This window comes from Falco punctatus (assembly GCF_963210335.1).
Source record: "Falco punctatus genome assembly, chromosome: 18".
In the NCBI taxonomy this organism is placed as follows: domain Eukaryota; kingdom Metazoa; phylum Chordata; class Aves; order Falconiformes; family Falconidae; genus Falco; species Falco punctatus.
Window position 1 is genome coordinate 1,583,414 of NC_137598.1, and position 18,430 is coordinate 1,601,843.

An 18,430-nucleotide genomic window follows, 5' to 3' on the forward strand; every position below is an offset into this window, starting at 1 on the left:
CTCATGCCAGGGTGGCCACGACTTTCGGCATTACAGCTACCGCCGCTCAGTCTGCTCTGAGCCGGCACCGTGCGGGGGAAGCAGGTCTTCTTGCTCCACCAGGGAGCTGGTGAGCAGCTGCCAGGCGTGTGGGGCATGCCGGAGCTGTGAGGTATGCTCTGAGAGGTGCTACGGGGGATGCTACAACTGATGGGAGACCAGGGTGTGCAGGACCCTCACATTGGCATGCTTGCAGTGTCTCACATGGCAGCACCGCCGTATGCATCCACGACACAGCCAGAAGGGCTGTGTAGGACCCCAGTGCTTGTTGCTCCCCCCCCCCCCCCCCCCCCGCCTCCCCGCATCTTGCTTTTCTAGTATTTGCCTTGGGTTTATCATGCTTTTTGTGGTCTGTTTCTTGCCCACTCCTCTCCTGCTGACTTGATGGAGGCACCATCCGGAAAATGTCCTCTGCAGAGGTTGCCCTCAGCACAGGTGTTGCTGCTGCTGTGGCCTTCGTGGCAGGGGGAAGGTGGGGACAATTTACTGCTGAATTTGTGCAATCCGCTTTCCTGCTTCACTTCCCAGATGTGTCTGCTGAGATAACAAAACTCCAGCTCAGGAGAGATTTGCTGTCTCTATTCCTCAAGTTCTTCCTAAGTCTCCTTGAAGGAATGACACAACCTGCAGCGCTTCAGCTTAGCCAAGAGCGTAGGTGAGAACTTGGACTGCTTAGAAAGAATTAAGATAGGAGATTTTATCTCCCCTTCCCCCAAAACGCTTTCAGGCAGACTCAAACCCAGCCTGGAGCCTCCAGTCTGGCTTTGTTTCAACCTCCCATTTGGAACGGGATGGGTTTGGCACTGGCAGAGGGGTACCTGGGGGTCTGGGGGGACAGGGACCGTTGGTGGCACCATGCAGCGCCTCCGTGCACAGTCAGAGCTGCACGTCTCTGACCCTGATGTTCATTCCTTGCACCTGTAATCATGTACCTTGCACATGGGAATGATGTTCCTCGTTATTTTAATTAACAGTAATAATAAAACAAGTGCTAATAATAAGTTTCTTGTTCCTTTCAAAGATTCAGTGCAAACCCTTTGCTAATTAAAGATGTAGCGCATTACACACAACGCTTCTCTCATCCCACAGAGGCACAGATTCCTGCAGCAATCCGCCTCCGTGCTGGTGGATGCTGAAGGAGACCCTGTGGGTGAATCTAGTGTGGTGGGAAATACAACTGCTGATTTTTCTGGCCATCTGTCCATTTGGTATTCCTTTTCTCTACATCTACAAGGAAAGCTCAGAACTTTTATGGTTTCTGCAGAGAAAAGTTAGCTTAAATCTTGGTAGGAACTGGGAACATTTTTGTCTTTGGCAATCTTGCTCTTGATTTCGAGGTATGTGCGGTGTTTACAGGACTGGAGTTCACATTGGGAGTCAATGCTGCAATGCATGGCCTGACTTAAACCCCCTTTTATTTTGCATCAGCCAGTATTTCATCTAGGCAGTAAGGACACTTTGCTGGGATTTTCAAAGAAGGTAGAGTTACCTTGCACAAAATAACTGTCTAACCCCATATTCTCTATTTAGAACAGGTCAGAAGGACGATAAAGTGTGACATAACCCTTACTTTGCTTATACCTTCTTGTTTATGGCCATTAGTGATTTTCAGACTTCCTAGATGGAGTCTGCCTTTGTGCTCACCAGCTGTCTATATGCATCTTGAAGCCAAAGCTTTGGCTCTTTCAAAATGTGCCTGTGAAGGTCTGAGGCTCAGGGCCAGTTGTCGCAGAGCCAAGGGCTGGGATTGATGAGAGATGCTGATCTGCACTTTCAACCCCAGACAGCTTTTCCAAACCCAGCATCTGGAATTGTCTGGCAGATGCACAAGGTGTGGGGATTGGGGAGCTGAGCTCTGACACATCAGCACTGTTGAAGTGCAATGGGAAGTGGGGGAAGTTGTGAAAAGCAGCTTTTGTTAATCAAGGTAGGCTTGGGGATGACGCTAAAGATAAGGAGGGAGGGTGATGGTGGAAAAACACTAGGACGCCAGCATGTTTTGTGAGCTTTAGGTTTTAATATCACATCTTTGCTACTGGAGACAGAAGCAGGAAATTAATGGATTTAAATTCTCGTGCGCGCCAAGGCAAATCACATTTCTGTCATGCTAATGCCACTTTGCGTTATCAGGAGCAGGGAGAGGTAATACGTGCTGGAGGGAAGGGGCAGGACCTGCCCAAGCTTCAGGGCTGCATCTTGCAGGGGAGAGGGGAGACGCGCAGCCCCATGGTATGTGCTGACCATCGGCTCATCCTCGTCCCTTCACTTCTGCTGCTGCTGCGGGGGCCACTGCACTGGCTGCTTGATCTGCTGCTGCTGCTGGCAAGGAGCAGGGGCTACAGACACCTGCCCAGGCACGGTGGCCGCAGGGCACTGGGGAGAGAGGACCACCACTGGCGTCACATCTTGCACGGCGTTCACTTCGTGGCAGATGACCTCTTCAGAGCCGTGGCAGGACCTTTCGCTGTCGTGGCAGGAGGAACCTCCACTGTGGCAGGAGGAGCTCTCAGTGCTGTGGCAGCCTCTGTCTCCACGGGAGCACATTTTTCAGTTGGTGTGGCAGTCCCTGGGAAGGAGAGACCTTTGTCGTTAGATGCTTGAAGGGCAGAGTGCTTCCCCTGCTCTGCTTTGGGTTCAGATTTCCTTCATGTGTTTACATGCCTGCTGGGGCTCGGCAGGATTTGCCTGTCTGCCTGTCCATTTTCCCTGACTTGGGGCTTTGCTTCTGCAGTGCCGGATCAGCCTACACCACCTGAGCACTCTCATGAGACCCCCAGCAGCCCTGATCTCCCCATTTTTGCTGGACTCCGGGGGCCTTTTCCCTGCTCTCCCTTGCTGCATCCCACGAGCACTCGTGCAGGACACCCTGGGGTTACCTCTGAGCTGTGTAACGGAGCAGCAGATGCGCTGTGGGCTGCCAGTTTATGCTGTACCAGCAAGAGGCATCTTGGCAAGGGTCTGAAAAACTCACAGCCCCGAGGGGTCCTGGCACAACCAGTGAATTTACAGCCAGGATGGGTGGTATTAGAGCCTTGGGAAAACACACTTTCAAAGGCAGGTGCTCAGAATGAAGAGACTCCCGTGCTTTCCTTCTGCCTTGCGTCCTCTGCTCCCTCCATGCCCTGCGGACCCTTGTCTGGCCAGTGCCCATTTTCCTGAGGCATGAGGAAAATTGCACGTGCACATCTAAATCCCCTTTTGAGGGGAGCTGAGATTTCAAGGAGGCAGAAGGCACCCAGCATGCAGCCAGATGAGCCGAAGGCTGTTCATGCTACTTCTTCTTCTCATAGTTTAAATGTGCCTTTTGAGTTCTTTCCTAAATTTCTTCAAGGGTAGCTTAATACTTTCAACTCCTGAAGACTGACATTTTCCAAAGGAGCTTAGTAAAGAAGTCTATCTCCCAAGTGCAATTAAAATTCCCAGCTTAACGCAAGGTTTCTTACAAAGGATCAGCCTGCTGTCTCCCACTTATTCCCAAATCCCATTCTTTACTTTTTTATTTCCACTTTGTCCTTTGGAAACTAGGAATGCCAAGTACCGAAGTAGACCAAACACAGAAGAATAATAAATTTTGCTTCTTAGCATAGGCAGTCTTGAGACCAATTTTGATAGCACAAAATTGTCCCAGCCACCGAGGCAAGAACTTGGCTCCCCATAATCCCAGCGCTTGCAGAGGCTCATCTTTGTTAGAGCATAGCTCAGCTCAGTTCAGCAAATTTTCATAGGGATGAAATGTTAGCCGTGTAGTAGCAACTTACCTTGAAGGCTGTGAAGGCTCTGAAGAAGGAGGGGAGCTGAGTGAATGAGCTGCTCTCCCTTCCGAGAACTTTTATACGGTTCCTAACTCTCTTCCTGAAAATGCAATAAACCCCTGGGGAAAAATGACCAATGTATTTACAAAACAGCCACACCTCTAATTATCCACCACCTTCAAAAGCTTATTCAACCCGGTTTCTTTGATTGACTTGTCATAGAGTAGATTGTCTTCCTTGTGTTACACAGCTTTAATTGCCACCCTGCCCCATGCAGGTTGTAATGCACCAAGAGTGAAAACTGTGTGGGTGGCTCGACTGTCTCACCGTCATGCCCGGATGAGTTTTATATTGCAAAATGGATGGCAAAGGTGGTGCTTTTTTTGGGTTTCTGTCCTCCTGAAACCTCTTGCCCAAAGTCTGGCAGGGAGGAGAGGTCACAATGCCTGGTCACCTTCAACAGCTCTTGGCAGGACCGGGGTCTTTTGCAGTGGACAAGAGCCACCACTTTCAGGTCCTCGCCATAAAAAATGATGAGTTTTTACAAAGTCATCATCACACATACTCTGAAAGCATCTTTAAAGTTGTCCTCACCCTGTAAGACATCTGCAGGTGCCAGAAGCTTGGCAGCTGAAGGTCCCTTCGCGATCTCCACTCTCTGACTGTGTCATTTCCCAGAACAGTAAGACCAGGATAATGAAACTTGTGGCCACTGTGGCAGGCTCCAAGAGCTACGACTGGAAAGAGACCTGTCAAAGCCAGGTAGTGGTCCAGCCCACTTTTGGAAGTTTTGGCTTATACCTGTGAATACCGCAAAAATGTGGGGCAGTTTCTCTACCTGTATCCATCTACTTCATGTCTGATTTTATAGCCGTTTCACGGATACTGACATAGTTATCACTAATTTCCATTGCTGACATTTTTCCTGGCCAATACCAAAAGGCGAATAGCTCTTTTAAAATTTCTGGGTTTTATAACATTTTGCATTTTTTTATTTGCCTGCCCCTGAAGCAGCCAGTGTTCGTGATGGGAAATGTGTGCCTACAGAAGCCACTTGGGCAAACGTTGCATTCATGAGTAAGATGTGAGTAAAGTGCTAGCTCAGAGACCAGGTACCCAAGCTCACCACGCACCTTGAGCTCACCCAGCTGTTCCCTGGGGCAGGATGGGTGCACCCTGGGTGCAAAGCAGCAGACTGCTGCAAGCCTGGAGTTCTCGCCAGGCCCTGGTGCAATCATCTGTGCAACCACGGCTTTGCAACAGCCCCGGTTTCTCCTTTTGCCTCCCATTAGCAGCTTGACTGTGCAATTTCAGCAGGGCTCACTCTGTGTTTTTACTCATTTTGCATCTTAACTCCCTTTGCAAACATGGGAGTTGGCAAGGATTTGTTGGGCAGAGATCGACCAACCATCTGAACCAGAGGGGTGGCTCCCGCTTGCTATCTCTAAAACAATTTCTTCAGCTTCTATCCAGAGGCGCCAGTTAGTGACTTTCATCAAGAAGCCAGATTCATGTTTACCGTTCAGCCTGCCTGTTTACAAACAGCCGAAGCAGAGGGGCCACGGCTTTTGCAAGCACCCACACGCTCATGGACGAGAGTCCTGCAGTACCACAGCTCACCAGCCACGAAGGATGGATGACTCGTTCCTCCCCTGTTGCACAATGAGCGGGGAGGAAATCTGCACCTCCCAGGGCTCATGTGTATGCCTGTGTGTAAAATCCAGCCTCCACCAGCTCCCAGCCTCATGCTGGAGGTGAGCTGCAGCCGCTCCAGCCTGCAGAGAAAGGCAGTGGGATGCAGCCCCAGCTCCTTGTTCAAGCTCTGGATGCAAGAGCATCCTCCTTCTCCCCTGACTTTATTACGCTCTTCCATCATCTAGCTCAGTTAACACCTCAGCTTGTGGAGTGCTTTTTGGTACAAGCCTCATGAATCGGCCAGGTGGGACAGTGAATAAGAAATATACTTTTAAAGTGTCTTGTATTTTCTGGTGGGTTTTTTTTTGTTGTTGCTGTTTGTTTGTTTTTTTTTAACTGAAATTTTGAGATGGTTTTTGGTCAGTGAGTTGAATAGATAAGAAGATTTTAAATACTCCAAACTCTAATCAGTTTTCTGGAAGTCTCTTGGAAGTTGTTTGAGGTTTCTGAATTCTTTTGCTACCTTTGATGCTCTATCAGGTGAAGCAGGGAAAATAACAGAAATCAATAACAAAGTGGTAGATTTAAAAAATATAAGTAGATGCAAATTAATGATAACACTGTCTAATTTTAGAATGGAGTTTAATATGGCTGATGACAAAACCTTGTGTAATGTTCCCTGCACCACAGTCTTACAACATTTTACAGTGTGAAAGATAACTGTTGTGGCACCAAACATGGGGATAGATCTCAGAAAATTTTGCTTTTTGTAAGTTGTGGTGTTTTACAAGCACTGGGGCAAAGTTTTCTGGATTTTTGTTGAGCTAAAAGGTTCAAAATCCCTGCAGGTCAGTGAAAGCAGCAATGGTAAAAAATATTTTTTAAATGTGATTTTTGCTTTTTTGTCTCCCTTTTAAATGGGCACAGATCTGTGGGTGTTTTTTTCCTTCATTACCAATACGGAGGAGTCAAAAAACCCCAAGGATCAGTCCCAAAACACTGAATGATCGGCAAATACTGCGTTAACAACCGGCACTGGATGTTCAAACCTCCCCTGTGCTATCCCACCAGCACAGCACAGAGGAACCATCTTCTTCCCGTGCCTAATTTAGGGACTGATCCTATCAAAAAATGTCATGAAGCAGGTTACTGCCAAGAAGCAAACGAGCTTGGTCGAGTTGCCTCATGCAACTGGTGCAAGTGTTAAGGTTTACGTGCTCCGGCTTACAACATCCCCTGCAATCTCTCTGGGCCAGGAGCCTGGCATGTAATTGTTTCCAAGTAAACAACCTTGCACTCCCAAGGTCACGCTGTAAATAATAATCAGTTGGAAATCACCTGGGAGCTTTGCATATCTCCTTAATGTAGCTCAGAGCCTGGCCTACGTACCCGTGCAGAGGCTGTCGGCAGGGCACGGTGTTTCCATTTGATGGGGACAGCACGGGGGAAGCTCTGGCCTCAGCAAGAGCCAAATCAAGAACCTTCTCTTGCTGTGGAAAATGATGTATTTTAATTCTATTAAAATTAAAATTAATATTACATTTGAAGGTGGTTGGAAAATATATATCCAAGAAGTTGAAGGTAAATCTTGTGTTGTGAAGGAGGCTCCTTGAGTGTCTGGCTGTATTTTGAGTGAAGGAGCCAGAAGTTAAAGAAATCATTCCAATAATGGAATTTCCCACAGACGATGAAGTTTTATTTTCCAACCCACGAGCAAAAGGAGATGGAGAGAAGAATCTTTCCCCGTCACCAAAGCACAAATCACTTTTCCCAGCAGTGCTTGCAGCAACGTTGCTAGCACAGCCCCACATGAGGAATGCAAAGCTCCCCGACCAGAATGACACGGATGGGGAAAAGCCACATTGGGGCATATCCAAGGCACTTTTGCCTGAGCAGGGGGGGCTCCTGTGTCAGTCACTTCTTCTGGCTGGGGGGCCAGTGACTGCTCTTCTTGCTCTGGTGGGCCTCGATGTCGGGAACCACCACGGGACATTTCTGCTGCGTGGCCTGGGGGGATCCACCGCCTCCAGAGCTGAGCTCTGGGCCTGAGCATCCCCCGATGCCATAGCCCAATCCTCCGCTATAGTACCCAGACCCACCACTGCCACCCCCTGTTGTTAAGACGTTTTCTCGTGGTGATGTGTTGTATCCATACCCAGAGTCTCCTCCCGCAGTGATGCCCAAGTACCCACTGTGGCAGCTGGATCCTCCACCGCCCCCCGCACTGCCAATGATGTTATGGCCCGAGTCCTCACTGCTGCACCGCATTCCCCCACCGGTGCCATAGGTTGGGACTGTCCTCCCTGCAGTGCCCCAGCTACATGTCCCCCAGCTGTCATCACTGGTTATTACAATAGATCCACCACTGTCACATCTGTACCCCCCTTCAACACTGTAGGGGGATGATGTTGGCCTGGGCTGGCAAGATGAAGGTCTCCGGCTATAGATGACCGAACCTTCCCCATCCCAGGACAAAGAGCCATGTCCCTGGATGCCTGAGATCCTCCCACTGCCCGTGCAGTGTCCTCTGTGGTGCAAGGAGATCTCGTTGCTGTAGCCCCTATTCCGCCGGCCACATCTCCCTCGGAGATAGTGATAAATCTGAAAGAGGAAAAAAACCTCAACAATCAAACCTGCACTGTCTTGCTTACTTTTGGCACCATGGCAGGAGGGCAGGTTTCAGGTGATGTGGTCAAAACCAGGTACTGCCTAGCTCGTCTTCAAATGCAAGAGTATTTTGACTCTTACTGGGAGAGCTTTTCTCTTTCTTATCTCCAAGATATATTTCTAGCGAATTAAAATCGGAAGTATAATCTTTTAGCATCTAGTAACTGCCATGGTTTTCCCCACTCATCTTCATGACTGTAATCACAGAGCTGTAAAAACAGCAAGGATTGTCCTTGTTCCTGTTTTCAAACTGTTGCAAGAGTGGCAGATCAAAATTTCCATGCAAGATGACGTTGCCATCTGGGTTATTGCCATCATTGCGTAGTGCCCCAAAAAGGTCTATACATAAAATAATCGGCACAGCCATAGAGGTATGTAACCATTACAAAGTACACCATAGGCTTGCAATTAAATAATATAAAAAATGTGTCCTGCACGTTGCAAATGTGTTCAAAACTGAAAAGACTGTGCAGTCACCACATACTAGTCTCACTAGAGGCTCATCTGGGTTTTCAGCCTGCTGAGCCCTGGGACCCACAGGTCCCAGTCCAGTGACCTGACTTCACCTTGCTTCCTAGTGATCTGATCTGTGCCACAGCAAGAAACCCTACAGGTCCTGAGAACTTTGCTGTGGATGCTCAGGCAGCGTGGGTACTGCTGCAAGCACATGTCAAGATCTCAAATGAAGATATTTCCCATGAATGGAATAATAAAGTACCAGAAAAGAGCAGACTTACCCTCCTCAGCCATCGGAAACACATTTAGAAGATAAAAGTCGACTGAATGAGGAGCTTTAACAGACAGGAACTTTTATACGGCATTCAACATCTACGGGAAGTGAGACACCCTAAGGAATGGCAAGGATTTATTTACCAAACTCTGATTTCAGTGTTTGCTTTGACTCATGACATCTGATCAATATCTTTCCTTCACGCTGCTTGTTGAGTTGCATGTGGCAGTAATTGCTACTTCTGCTTAATGATCCTATTCCTGTGCTCCTGCCCTGAGCTACCGAGGACTGCTTCAGCCCCCAGCGAGGTGGCAACACAGGGAGAGACTGGGGAAGGTGGGTGGGAACATGGGTGTAGGGAAACGCTGAGCAAAAGGGTTAACAAGTGTGGGGCAGAGGGTGGTGGTGACCAGGTCCTGCTCAGGGAAGGTGCAAGAAGGCTGCGGTTCAGCAGTGTGGCAGTGCTTGTGGCTCAGGACATCGCTGCAAGGGTGGATGTGATCCGTGGCTACCTGGGAGAGGGGAAGGCAAATGCTCAGAAAGCGTCTGGTGGCCACACAGCATATTGATCCCTCTGGCATCTCACTGGTGGCTCCAGTGGGAGATTTTCTGAGGAAGACATTTGCCTCCAAACCAGAAGCTTGTCAAAAGTGAAGGGCCTGGCTCAGATATTTTGCAAGGGTGCTAGAGATGCTCTGAGAAAGCTTAGAGAGACTTGCAGAGGTGTGAATGTCCTAACAGCTAAGCCCACTGCGGCTGGATTATTCCTCTAATGAAGGATTATGCTTCCAAGTGCCTTCCTTCTGCACTTTCATATGCGGTGTCCTTCTGGAAAGAGCACCAAGGACTCCAGGGAGACTGATGTGGAGGGCTACAGGGGAGATGTGTCATGGCCATGCTGGTGGTGCTGCTTGACACGATGCTCCAGCTCAGCCCCGCAGCATGTGTCTCCTGGGCTGGACTCGATCTGTTCAGCTCTGAGACATTTTGCCGTGGGGACAGTGAGTGCCAGAACTGGCAAAAGGCCACGTCTACTGGGCAGAAAGCAGTGCACAGGGGAGGTGGTGCTGCCCTTAGCATTCCAAGGCAGATTTCAAAATCTTGGCTAAGGAGAGCTTTAAAGCCTGGAGGCATGATTTGGAGTGCGTGCCGTCGCCTGAGGGACTTGCTGCTGGGTTTATTTCCTTCTGCCTGGCCCAGGGCTGACTTGGCTGACTCAGTGTGTGAGGCTTACCCTCTGGGTAGAGATGTTCTGAGGTTTGCAGATCTGGGAGGGAAGGGGGAGGATGGCAGGGACGTGGACATTGGCATGGTGTTGTTGGCCAGCCTGGGCAGCAACAGCTGCTGTTGAGGCTTGGCCCTATCCCTGCTGATCAGGACTGAGCTTGGTGGTCATGTCTCCCAGCAGCAATTCATTGCTCCACAGACATGGTCATTGGGTGCTGGTACCTCAGAGGACTTAGAGCCATGAGCTGGGATGGCTGCACCATCCATGGGAGCCAGTAGCATGTTGGGTGCTCTGGTTACTTGACATCTTAGGCTGTGCTGTTACTCTGTCACTGAGTCCGGGGGAAAACGAAGGTACAGACTCTCTGGGGCTATAACCTGGGTGGAATTAGAGCTGCATTTACACCAATGCACTATTGAAACCCTCATCTTCATTAAAATAGGAGTGAAATGACTCATCAGATAGACTTCCACTTCCAAGACCATCAGATGCTGGTTGAGAACACAAGAAAAAAAAACAACTCTCCAAAAAGGCAGCTTTGAGATATTATTACATTTATTGGATATTTAAAATGCTCTTTGGAAAAGCAGCAGAGCCTTGCCAAAGGCACCCCAACACCAACAGCCGGGGACACGGCTGTTAATCCTGGAGTTCTCAGCACGGGGATGCAGTGTCAAGGGAAGACAAGGGAAGAGGACACGCTGGGGAGAAACAGGCCCAGAGATCCAGGTCTGGAGGAAAAAAGGTGACATGGCAGAGGCAGGGCTGTTCTTGCTGAGTGCCGAGGCCACCGGTGGCTGTTACTTCTGCTGGCTGGGGGGCCAGTGGCAGGCCTGCTTGGTCTGGTGGGACTGGATGCTGGGGATGACAATAGGGCACTTCTGCTGCATGGACTGGCAGGACCCACCGCTGCCCCCTCCGGAGCTGATGATGATTGTATGGCCTGAGGAGCCGCCACTGCCACCACTGGATCCTCCACCGCAGCAGCCAGACGACCCGCCACTGCTTCCACCTCCAATGATGATCTTGCCTCCTGAGGACCCACCACTGGATCCCCCACTGCACCATCCAGAGGATCCTCCACTGCTTCCACCTCCAATTATGCTCTTTGATCCTGAAGACCCACCACTGGATCCTCCTCCCATGCCACCCCAGCTGGATCCTCCACTGCAGCAGCCAGACGACCCACCACTGCCTCCACCTCCAATGATGCTCTTTGATCCTGAAGACCCACCACTGGATCCCCCACTGCACCATCCAGAGGATCCTCCACTACCTCCTCCTCCAATGATGCTCTTTGATCCTGAAGACCCACCACTGGATCCTCCTCCCATGCCACCCCAGCTGGATCCTCCACCGCAGCAACCAGAGGACCCACCACTACCTCCACCTCCAATGATGCTCTTTGATCCTGAAGACCCACCACTGGATCCCCCACTGCACCATCCAGAGGATCCTCCACTACCTCCTCCTCCAATGATGCTCTTTGATCCTGAAGACCCACCACTGGATCCTCCTCCCATGCCACCCCAGCTGGATCCTCCACCGCAGCAGCCAGAGGACCCGCCACTGCTTCCACCTCCAATGATGATCTTGCCTCCTGAGGACCCACCACTGGATCCTCCACTGCAGCAACCAGAGGATCCTCCACTACCTCCTCCTCCAATGATGCTCTTTGATCCTGAAGACCCACCACTGGATCCTCCTCCCATGCCACCCCAGCTGGATCCTCCACTGCAGCAGCCAGACGACCCACCACTGCCTCCACCTCCAATGATGATCTTGCCTCCTGAAGACCCACCACTGGATCCCCCACTGCACCATCCAGAGGATCCTCCACTGCCTCCTCCTCCAATGATGCTCTTTGATCCTGAAGACCCACCACTGGATCCTCCACTGCACCATCCAGAGGATCCTCCACTGCTTCCACCTCCAATGATGCTCTTTGATCCTGAAGATCCACCACTGGATCCTCCTCCCATGCCACCCCAGCTGGATCCTCCACTGCAGCAGCCAGACGACCCACCACTGCCTCCACCTCCAATGATGATCTTGCCTCCTGAGGACCCACCACTGGATCCTCCACTGCAGCAACCAGAGGATCCTCCACTACCTCCTCCTCCAATGATGCTCTTTGATCCTGAAGACCCACCACTGGATCCTCCTCCCATGCCACCCCAGCTGGATCCTCCACCGCAGCAACCAGAGGACCCACCACTACCTCCACCTCCAATGATGCTCTTTGATCCTGAAGACCCACCACTGGATCCCCCACTGCACCATCCAGAGGATCCTCCACTACCTCCTCCTCCAATGATGCTCTTTGATCCTGAAGACCCACCACTGGATCCTCCTCCCATGCCACCCCAGCTGGATCCTCCACTGCAGCAGCCAGACGACCCACCACTGCCTCCACCTCCAATGATGATCTTGCCTCCTGAAGACCCACCACTGGATCCCCCACTGCACCATCCAGAGGATCCTCCACTGCCTCCTCCTCCAATGATGCTCTTTGATCCTGAAGACCCACCACTGGATCCTCCACTGCACCATCCAGAGGATCCTCCACTGCTTCCACCTCCAATGATGCTCTTTGATCCTGAAGATCCACCACTGGATCCTCCTCCCATGCCACCCCAGCTGGATCCTCCACTGCAGCAGCCAGACGACCCACCACTGCCTCCACCTCCAATGATGATCTTGCCTCCTGAGGACCCACCACTGGATCCTCCACTGCAGCAACCAGAGGATCCTCCACTACCTCCTCCTCCAATGATGCTCTTTGATCCTGAAGACCCACCACTGGATCCTCCTCCCATGCCACCCCAGCTGGATCCCCCACTGCAGCAGCCTGATGAGCCACCTCCTCCACCACCTGAGCTAATGATGATCTTCTGGGCAGATCCCCCACTGCCACCGCTGGACCCCCCTCCCATGCCATAGCCTGAGGAGCCCCCACTGCAGCAGGATCCACCTCCTCCACCGCCCGAGCTGACTATGATCTTGCCAGAGCCCCCGCTGCCCCCGCCGTAGCTGCCCAATCCTGAGCCCCCACAGCAGGAGGAGCCCTGTGCCTGGTAGCTGGAGGAGCTGCCCCCGTGGCAGCTGGAGCCCCTGCTGTGGCATCCGCTTGACTGGGATGACGATTCATGGCAGCCTCCGGAGGTCTGTCTGGAGCACATCTTTGAGCAGTGACCCTGCAAGGAACGGTGCTGTCAGAAAGGAGCGTCCTGTATGTGCTACTGAACCTTCACAGTAACCCAGACATGGAGGGGTATCCATGAAATATCCTGTTTGCCCCATCTTTGGCAGTGCTATAGGAATGGCAGCTTCATCAGCTCCCTCACCTGTGCTGGACTGCAGGAAGGACCTGTGATGGAAATCACCCAGGGACCACTTTGCAGGTCACAGCAGTTACCAAAAAACTCTGTGTGCAGGAAGGTTGAGAGTACTTCCAGAGATCTGCACACATACTCTGACACACTCAGAGCCAGTAGTCTGTAAAACTTAGTCCCACTATATGCCCTTCTGGATGTATAGTCTGCTAAAGCTCACAGCAGCTGAAAACTCAGCCACATTTGTGCGCCCTTGGAGTACCAGCTGCCTTTCTGTAAGCAAGGCAGTTCTGGTGGCACACCAACTGGTTTTCAGTCAACCCCATCCAGTGTCGAGCCGGCATGGTTCCTTCACTCAAAGCATGCTCGGAGACCAACTGGTGGAGCAACCTCTCTGCATAGGGGTTCAAAAAGTTTCCATATCAATGGGCTTACCTTCAGTGCAACTGGAAATGCGTTCAAGGCTTGGTGGCAGGTGTATGAGGAGCCTTGGGATAGGTGAGCTTTTATATCGTATGCACTGTGCTCCTAAGGGAAGTGAGACACCCTAAGGAATGCTGATAGATTTATTTACTGAGCCTGGCTTTAGCTACCTCCTTCTTTGACTCACTTGCAGCAGATAGGTGATACGAAGGAGATGCAGCAATGACGTTCAACGTTGCAGTTGCTAGTTCTACCTAATGATTCACTTCCGTGAGTCTTGCTTGGAGATGTTGTGGGGAAATGGCTTCTGGGGGTCTACCCTGGGGGCTCCCCAATGCATTTCTGCTTGGCTGCATCTTCTTGGGTGCTCAGCAGAGAGTGGAGACAGAGCAGGTGCTGAGGGATGGAGGCTGGAGGGAGTTAGGGCCAGAGCATGATGGAAGGACAAGGGTGAAGGATTGCTAGAGTGGAGTCCCAGGAAATTTTTGGGAAAGAGGGTTTCCTCAAGGACTGGGAAGATGGGAATCTGGATGGGGAGCAGCAGCATGTCCAGCCTGCTAGGAAAGGCAACCATGTGCTCAGCAGGCCAGATGTATCACCTCTGGTGGGGCAGTGCATCGCTTTGGAGCTCCTCAGCCCAGATTCCTTTCAGAGGGCCCCATGAGGATGGCAGGGACATGGGGGCCATTTCTCCTCATCCTTTTGGGAGCCCAGGGTGGACGATGAGGGTGGATTGAGCAGAGAGGTCTGTGCTCAGCTCCAGCTTCCCAGGGGCCCAATCACTGGGCTGTGGTGGGGAAAGTCTTGAAAACTTTCTGTTTGCAAAGGTGCATTTGAAAGCCTTCAAGACCCTGCCCTTGAACTCTAGGACATTAAACATTTCCTCTGTCTCAGCAGGACCCATTTTATGAGGGTCCTGCTTCACTGGCCAGGCCACCCACACCTGAGGCTGGAAAGGCACCTGCACATTTTGCTTGTTGCAGAATGACAGTTTGTCAGCACAGTTATCGCAGCGTTGGCTGCTATGTTTTGCACCAGCTTCATCCTGTCACTGCGTCACGCATGCTTGGAGGCTGACAACAGCATCCACCCTCACGGGAGGTTGAGTAGAGGAAAGTGTAATTGGGGGGTTTGAGCTGAGAGGATGCATGACAGTGGCAGCAGGCTGCCAAGCCCTGTCACAATGAACATAATGTTGAGCATGCACGCAACTCCATTGGTATGGGGACATGACCATCAGCATCAGGAACGTGGATGCAGGGGGCTTCCTTAATTTTTCTTTGAACTCCCTCCAGTGGCCTAAGCTCCACTCCGATCACCAAAGTGGAATATGAGTCTTACTGCAATTCTGACTCTCGCATGTGAGGTGTAGGCGTTGCGCTACCGAGCATCGTAACACCTTGATCCCTTCTCTGCATTTAACCTGTAAGGACTTGCACAAAGGGGCACCTAGGATCTGTAGCTCTTCATCACCCAGGGTGTGAGGGAAGGCTGTGGAAGCTCTCAGCAGGGGTGGTGAGAGGTGCTTCTGCAAACCCTAGTGTGTGGAGACCTCAAGGCTGGACCCTGCAGGGACTGGAAACGCTGAACCTGCAGGACACACACATGTGTGGCACTTGCCATACGTGGAGGAAGAGGGTGGCTGGAACCACAGCTGTGGGAGGGACCGGCATTGCCACAACTCCCCCCAGGTTAAAGAGCAGCTTTAATAGCTATGTGGGACAAAGGCAAGGGTGGATGCAAAAGGCTTCATAGTGGAGCTGCCCCAGATTTGGGCCACGCCGCCTGTTTTCTGATGCCCCATCTGGGCCCTTTGCTGCCCTGCAGTCCAGTCACCCTCTGGATGGGCTGGGAGCTCATGCTGTCTCCTCATTGCAGACACCTCAGTGGATGCTGCCTTGGTGTGCATGGCTAGGAGAGAGAGAAAAACCTTGGCCAGATCCCACAACCCCTTTTCCCAGCAGCTTCTTTCATGCACAGCAATGCTAATGTTCAGAGCATGGGATGTGATGAAGATACTGCTGGTGAGAGAAGAACTCTCCAATTTTTTTGCAAAAGGCAGAAGCGTTTGCATGGCCAATGAACTGTTTATTCCTAATTTTGTTTCCTGCCTACCAGATGGGTGTGCAAGATGGACAAAACCCCCTCTTGGCTTAAAATGTGGTGAATGCAAGACTGTGATCACACCTGTCCTGAAGAGGACTTGCTGCTGACTTCAGCACAAATGCTACTGAATGTTTCATACCGTAATGAATGTGTTTCTTGCGATAAATCTAGAGAAATGGAGTACATAAAAACCCAACTGCATTTCCAAAAAATGCTGCTGTCTGCTTGGGAAAACCCTGAAATGAAACTCAGATTTTGTGGTCTGCTTACTCCTCTGGGAAGGGAAACTGAGGTGGAGCTATTTCCTGGATTAAAACTGCAGCCTGGGGGGACATTATTTGCAAGAAGGTGGACATTATTTGCCAGAGGGACAATGATCATCTGTTTAAGCCACAAGGTTTCTCTCAAGCAAGATGTATTAATAACCATCTGTTCCAGCACTGCAGGCTGAAGAACATATCACAGCTGAAGGCATTTGACGTATTATTCTCTTTTTGAAAGCAAAAAGGGGACTGACAAAGGATAACAACAACCTTGTAAAAGCAGTTCTTTCTGTACACAGCAATCTTTATTTCCCTTCATATTGGTGGGTGAGAAGAGCCATTTGGGAGTTCTCAGCACGGGGATGCAGTGTCAAGGGAAGACAAGGGAAGAGGACACGCTGGGGAGAAACAGGCCCAGAGATCCAGGTCTGGAGGAAAAAAGGTGACATGGCAGAGGCAGGGCTGTTCTTGCTGAGTGCCGAGGCCACCGGTGGCTGTTACTTCTGCTGGCTGGGGGGCCAGTGGCAGGCCTGCTTGGTCTGGTGGGACTGGATGCTGGGGATGACAATAGGGCACTTCTGCTGCATGGACTGGCAGGACCCACCGCTGCCCCCTCCGGAGCTGATGATGATTGTATGGCCTGAGGAGCCGCCACTGCCACCACTGGATCCTCCACCACAGCAGCCAGACGACCCACCACTGCCTCCACCTCCAATGATGATCTTGCCTCCTGAGGACCCACCACTGGATCCTCCACTGCACCATCCTGATGAGCCACCTCCTCCACCACCTGAGCTAATGATGATCTTCTGGGCAGATCCTCCGCTGCCGCCGCTGGATCCTCCTCCCATGCCACCCCAGCTGGACCCACCACTGCAGCATCCAGAGGACCCACCGCTACCCCCACCTCCAATGATGCTCTTTGATTCTGAAGACCCACCACTGGATCCTCCTCCCATGCCACCCCAGCTGAATCCTCCACTGCAGCAGCCAGACGACCCACCACTGCCTCCACCTCCAATGATGCTCTTTGATCCTGAAGACCCACCACTGGATCCCCCACTGCACCATCCAGAGGATCCTCCACTACCTCCTCCTCCAATGATGCTCTTTGATCCTGAGGACCCACCACTGGATCCTCCTCCCATACCACCCCAGCTGGATCCTCCACTGCAGCAGCCAGAGGACCCGCCACTGCTTCCACCTCCAATGATGATCTTGCCTCCTGAGGACCCACCACTGGATCCTCCACTGCAGCAACCAGAGGATCCTCCACTACCTCCTCCTCCAATGATGCTCTTTGATCCTGAAGACCCACCACTGGATCCTCCTCCCATGCCACCCCAGCTGGATCCTCCACTGCAGCAGCCAGACGACCCGCCACTGCCTCCACCTCCAATGATGATCTTGCCTCCTGAGGACCCACCACTGGATCCTCCACTGCAGCAACCAGAGGATCCTCCACTGCTTCCACCTCCAATGATGCTCTTTGATCCTGAAGACCCACCACTGGATCCTCCTCCCATGCCACCCCAGCTGGATCCTCCACCGCAGCAGCCAGAGGACCCGCCACTGCTTCCACCTCCAATGATGATCTTGCCTCCTGAGGACCCACCACTGGATCCTCCACTGCAGCAACCAGAGGATCCTCCACTACCTCCTCCTCCAATGATGCTCTTTGATCCTGAAGACCCACCACTGGATCCTCCTCCCATGCCACCCCAGCTGGATCCTCCACTGCAGCAGCCAGACGACCCGCCACTGCCTCCACCTCCAATGATGATCTTGCCTCCTGAGGACCCACCACTGGATCCTCCACTGCAGCAGCCTGATGAGCCACCTCCTCCACCACCTGAGCTAATGATGATCTTCTGGGCAGATCCCCCACTGCCACCGCTGGACCCCCCTCCCATGCCATAGCCTGAGGAGCCCCCACTGCAGCAGGATCCACCTCCTCCACCGCCCGAGCTGACTATGATCTTGCCAGAGCCCCCGCTGCCCCCGCCGTAGCTGCCCGATCCTGAGCCCCCACAGCAGGAGGAGCCCTGTGCCTGGTAGCTGGAGGAGCTGCCCCCGTGGCAGCTGGAGCCCCCGCTGTGGCATCCGCTTGACTGGGATGACGATTCATGGCAGCCTCCGGAGGTCTGTCTGGAGCACATCTTTGAGCAGTGACCCTGCAAGGAACAGCATGATTTTTACTCTAGAGCAGCCAGTGTTGTCACGGGGTTTCTGCCATCCAGAAGGACCTGTGT

General features: G+C 51.9%; 2 protein-coding genes across 2 annotated transcripts in view; one reads left to right on the forward strand and one right to left on the reverse strand.

The window, feature by feature from the left end:
• LOC308055018 (uncharacterized protein) overlaps window positions 1–18,175 on the forward strand; it is a 55,913-nt gene extending 37,738 nt beyond the window's left edge. The window contains exon 2 of the mRNA XM_080368587.1: window positions 15,928–18,175. Coding sequence (XP_080224713.1) covers window positions 16,626–18,098 — 1,473 coding nt within the window. The 5' untranslated portion in view covers window positions 15,928–16,625 and the 3' untranslated portion in view covers window positions 18,099–18,175. The remainder of the gene's footprint in view (window positions 1–15,927) is intronic.
• Window positions 201–10,715, reverse strand: LOC308055083 (uncharacterized protein). Its single transcript, XM_080368665.1, has 2 exons — window positions 3,798–10,715; window positions 201–2,605 (listed from the first exon to the last, which is right to left on the reverse strand). The coding sequence occupies exon 2, from the start codon at window positions 2,581–2,583 to the stop codon at window positions 2,302–2,304; it is 282 nt and encodes a 93-aa protein (XP_080224791.1). The 5' UTR covers window positions 2,584–2,605; window positions 3,798–10,715; the 3' UTR covers window positions 201–2,301.
• Window positions 18,176–18,430: the final 255 nt, after the last annotated feature.

Coding starts and splice junctions, on each gene's coding strand:
- LOC308055083 (XM_080368665.1), bottom strand. CDS start 2,583: ATGTGCTCCCGTGGAGACAGAGGCTGCCACAGCACTGAGAGCTCCTCC.